Source organism: Aplysia californica, unplaced genomic scaffold (assembly GCF_000002075.1).
Source record: "Aplysia californica isolate F4 #8 unplaced genomic scaffold, AplCal3.0 scaffold00022, whole genome shotgun sequence".
Lineage (NCBI taxonomy): Eukaryota > Metazoa > Mollusca > Gastropoda > Aplysiida > Aplysiidae > Aplysia > Aplysia californica.
Genome location: NW_004797292.1, coordinates 1,942,574 through 1,947,621, shown reverse-complemented (window position 1 = coordinate 1,947,621; position 5,048 = coordinate 1,942,574). Strand labels below are relative to the sequence as shown.

The following is a 5,048-nucleotide window of genomic DNA, read 5'->3' as shown; positions in this document are numbered from 1 at the left end:
ACAGTCCGCTACTACACGATACACAACGAACAGCAGTGCCAAATTCAGTTTCGTGCTCAAAAGAATATTTTCCAGAAGTGATTTTTTTTCCCCCTCTTCATCTTCATAGATCACGTTTGCCACTTCAGACTATAAATAAAATGACTACTAGATTCCATTTCCTGCAATCAGATTTTATGTTAAATAGCTTTGATAGTAGATCTAGTTTTGTTGGAAAGGAGTTTATCAGTTGGTTGGAGCAGAAACACGACACCGCATATTATTTAAACAAAGAAAAAAACTGTTTTAAAATGGAGGTTGCTAAAGTGATTTCTTGGAAAAGTAAGGGCAGTAGAAGAACCCGTGGGGGAAATCCAACAATAAGCCCCCCCCCCCACCCCAGCGAAAAACGATTCATTTATTCGGTTATTCGGATTTTTAGAGAAACAGGTACCTAGTTATTAGGTTTTTTGAAAAGCGAATAATGCCCAGGCCTACTAATCTATGATATAGAAGGGTTAGGGTTAAGTTGTTGGGGCTGTCACTCCTTACAAAAGTCGTTCCCAATTATTTTGGGGAAGAATTCTGTAACGAGCGACCGCTAAGCATGAAATAGTCTTGAGTAGAATACAGGGTTAAAGACAAGGGCAGGGGTAGGGGTTGGGTTAGGGATTTGGTCAGGGTTATGATTAGGTGTCTGTAACAAGATCACTGGTTCTTACCTCTACACACGTTAGGTCACAAAGATATGCTTAGACTGCCTCCTGAATCCCTTTGCAAGAAATTTCATAGTCCGCCAAAATTAATCACCAGCCGGTGTCTAACCTGACTAACCACAACCTTCTGAGCAAAAGGTACACGGTACTCGCTGCGGTAATCCCGCTTCTCGCAAGAGTGAGTTCTCGCTCAAACTTTCTCACACACCGCAAACATGTCAACATAATACGCACATTGCCGAATTTATCCCAAAACAACCTACAGTCTCTTCTTTATTGTGTTTTTTGGGGTGGTTGTTTGTTTCGGAAGTCCTTCCTTTTTTTGGAGTAGGCTACCGAACAACATGTAGGGCCTATAGACAGACTGAAAAATCTAGTTTTAGATAATAGGAGCTACTGGGCCTCTTGCTTCCACAGTACAGCAGGATCAGAAACTTGAGAAAATACACCTTGAACTTGAGGTGTTTGACCGTCTAACTGTAACAAAAAAACCATGTCCTTTTTTTCCACATTGTGCATGATTAATTGAACAACATAGAGGTCTATAATTGTCTAGATACAAATGAAGTTTTGTATCTTGTTCTGCGTCATTTCTCAAACGCATAAAAAGTCTTTATGGCCTTCTGCTTCTTAAGAATAGACAGGTTGTAAACAAGATAGATCCCAGTTGTCGTTTATACTTGTGTACAAATATCCTCTCCTTTTTAGTGTGAGCAAAGTGTGATGTGAAGCTGTAAGTGCAATCAAGGCTTACTACTGTAGAACAGAACTGGTAGCCTTCATTCCATCCTCTACAATATTCAGTCATATTAAATTTCATCATGGTGGGTGGTTGGCGGGTGTTCTGGTGTGGTTTGCTCCTTTCCTTCTTTCAAACATCTATCGTCTTTATCTCTCCTTCTTCTTTTTTATGTTTGTTACTTCTCTTGTAACACCTCTAATCTTCTGGCGCTCATATGGCCTTGTGCAGTTGCAAGCGCCTTACAACCTCTTTTAAAACTAAAATATCATAAGATCATTCAGTCATTCATTGACTCCCATCATTCCTCCCATCTGGGGGCCTTCATGATTAATTGCGTCTTTAACCCTCTCCGTACGTCATGTTTTACTATCGTATGCATACGATGTGGGGAACTCGATGTGCCATCACTTTCTAAAGAGGAAATTTACTTGTTAGTCCAATCCGTATGCTCTGCATAGCAGTCTGTCAAAATGATTTTTTGAGAAATACTGAAAGTTTCAAAGAGATCTTCGCACTAGAAGTATTCTAAAATGTGAAGAATACAACCCCGGGGCTACAAAATGACCCCTGGGCGTACGGATATGGTTAAATCAGTTACATTCAATATTTATATAATGCATTGGTTGAATGACTTTTAAAACATGCTGTGGTACCACACTTACATTGACTCATAGTATGATATGAGTATAAGATAACCTGTAATTCTAAGAAGATGTGAAGATTGTTTTGAGATACACAGTATTACTGAAAATACCGAATGGCCTTGAACTTCATTTCCATCACAAATTATATTTTATAAAATGTAGAGATACATGATAATTAATCTGGGTTTTTTCCTTGATCATTATTTAACTCATTTAGAAGCTAATGCAAACGACCACTGTGCATGTAGAGCTTAGTCCTGAATGAATTAAACAATTTTTTTTTATGTAAGTTATTTGGAAACTTTAAGTTACTTTGTCAGAATTTATCCTTGAGTGCTATTAAATGGTTTCATTATTTTGTCATCAGATAAACAATGGGGAAACGGAAAGCACAAGGAGGAGATGATTTGGATGGAGATCAGTCCGTCCCTCTGCCCATACAGACATTTTTCTGGAGGCAAACAAGGTAGGACTGTGTACTATTAATTTTATTTGTGTCACAATTATTATTTTTCAGGATAGGGTGCAGATGGACAATGAATGCAATGTAGGATTTAGCCTAATGCATGGCTCTCAAAGCCATATAGGAAAAAAAGTCTGCTCAAGGGCGATCATTAGTAAGGTTGTTCAGTATTCATTCCAGAGATTTTTGAGCTTTTTAAAAATTAGGCTACATTCACTGTATTCAACGACTATTGGAGTTAATAAAATTGCACTTCTAACCTAACTAAATCTATTCTGTTTTTGGTTTTTTCTTTTACAGCCCCTTTATTAGACCGAAGCAAGGAAAACTATGTGAGGCTTCCTGTGTGGTAAGGACATTAGAGGGATTTTAAAAAAGTACTTCTATTTTGGTCAAATTAGTGTTAAAAATTCCTTGAACAGATGTTGAAATTATCTCAATTGTTTTTGCCACCTGTGTCAGTCTGTCTTTATTTCTGGTTTATAATCTTTTTTTTGGTAAATTTTTGTTGTCTCTTTGAAATGCTAATATGTATTTGAGTTAGAAGTTTGTACCCATATCTGGAAAGGTTGAAGACTGAAAATACTACTACTCTAAACCGAATATATTGCATTTATTTGGAGAGATGAAAAAACAGGCCTTCTCTACTACTGTAACTCTTCTCAGTTTTAGACCTTAAGTAACAGTGATCTGTTTATTTCAGTTGTATTTCTGACCAATGAATCGTATGGAAGGATCCCTTTCCATGGGTGGTGTCGGTATCCAAGTGGTTAAGCTACCGGACTCGTAATCGTGGTAATCATGAGATTACGGGATCAGGGGTTCGAGCCTCATCTCGGTCCAATGTTGTGTCCTTGGAAAAGGCACTTTACACGAACTTCCAACTTGGCTCGGTCATATCGGAGACGGACGTCATGAACTTCCAACTTGGCTCGGTCATATTGTAGACGGACGTTAAACTAGGAGGTCCCGCCCCTTAAATAACCTAATAGTGTTGATAGGGGTGTTAAACCCTTACCATTTCACCATTTTCACCCTTTCCATGGCTGGGTTAAGGGTGCAGGTCCTGCTCCTCCCACCAAGAGGGGGCCTCCTACCAATATATATAGGAGCATCAAGTCAGATACACTGTGTGAATTGGACTTCAGTGACATCATCAGCGACTTAACTGTACGCCTATAAAATTTGAGAAAAGTGTTGGGACTGTAATGGTTACAAATGCGTCCATTCCCTAATTTGAACTATCTTTTCTTGTTAGTTACAAGATTTTTTCATGAAAACTTAAATAATTTTAACTTAATTAACTCTGTGTAAATAAATTTGGTAAGAACAACTTGTGTTCATTTCATTTTCAGTTCGATTTATTTATATATTCATCACATATTACAACAATGGAAGAATATTCCTTGCTTAGTATTTCCCAACTAAAAATGTCCTATTCATATATTAGGATTTAGGTTACTAGTCTATGGTGTATGCGATAGGGGGAGTTGGATAGGGGACATCCCTTCCAAGCGGGCCTCAGGCCTCCCACATGCTTAATCTAGCCCTGTCACTTCCTCATTCTTCAGTTGTATGAACAAGCAATTTCTGAACAGTTAGTTGTAATTGTATTGTAATAACTTTTTTCCCCTCTGTCTTCAGTCATTTGAAAGAGTGGTGGTCCAGAATATTCTGCATGGCCTGTCTCCCAGTTTGTGTGAGGCGGTCCAGAGTGTGTCCAGATGGAAAGTGGTACAAGCGGCCTTCCCACATCTCATGCATGCCTGCTCCTCCCTTATTGCAGCCTGCAAACAGGTCTGTTAAAATGTGTTTGTGTGGTTTTTTTTGGTTTTCAATAGTAGATTAGTTTCTATTCTTCATTAATTTTGATCTGCTTTGTTTCTTTGTTTTCACATTTTAAGATAATTGGTGTAATAGTTGGCGTGAATGCATTTTGAAATTATTTTATTTAAATAAAAAACTGGTGAGTTAGTACCACCCATCTGAAAGTTGTGACCGCAGCATGAATAATATTTTATTCGTTACAATGGCATCTGTTGTCTTTTTTTTTATCCCCAGGGTAACCCAGACAATCGTTTTGGTCCGAGTGAGACGAAGCTGCTGTACACGTTGCACTGGATCATTCTAGACGCGGCCTCAGAGTGTGAAGATGCCGATGCCGAGTTCATGGCATTGCGGGATCGAACTGGACCCTCCACGCACATGCACGCCCTGAGCACTGTGCAGCTGTTTGTGTACCTTTTTGCACCACTGGTGCACCTTCTCAAAGTGAGTTCTCAGATAATATATTGTGTTATCTTCATACAATTTTTTTTTTATAGTGGCTGAAATGGGAGTAAAGACACAGCATTAATAGTACTTGGTAGAGTACATATTTCTTTCTGTTTTTCTTCATCTATATATCTCTCTCTTTCTCTGTTTCTCTTCCTGTTTCTTTATTTCTCTCTCTCTCTCTCTCTCATTCTCTCTCTCTCATTCTCTCTCTCTCTCTCTCTCTCTCT

General features: G+C 38.5%; 1 protein-coding gene across 1 annotated transcript in view; it reads left to right on the top strand.

The window, feature by feature from the left end:
• Positions 1–1,955: 1,955 nt before the first annotated feature.
• The window catches only part of LOC101852143 (protein unc-80 homolog), a gene marked incomplete in the record, with an annotated part of 118,801 nt that continues 115,708 nt past the window's right edge, over positions 1,956–5,048 (top strand). Inside the window, 4 exon segments of the mRNA XM_035972391.1 lie at positions 1,956–2,547; positions 2,845–2,893; positions 4,189–4,341; positions 4,606–4,815. Coding sequence (XP_035828284.1) covers positions 2,456–2,547; positions 2,845–2,893; positions 4,189–4,341; positions 4,606–4,815 — 504 coding nt within the window.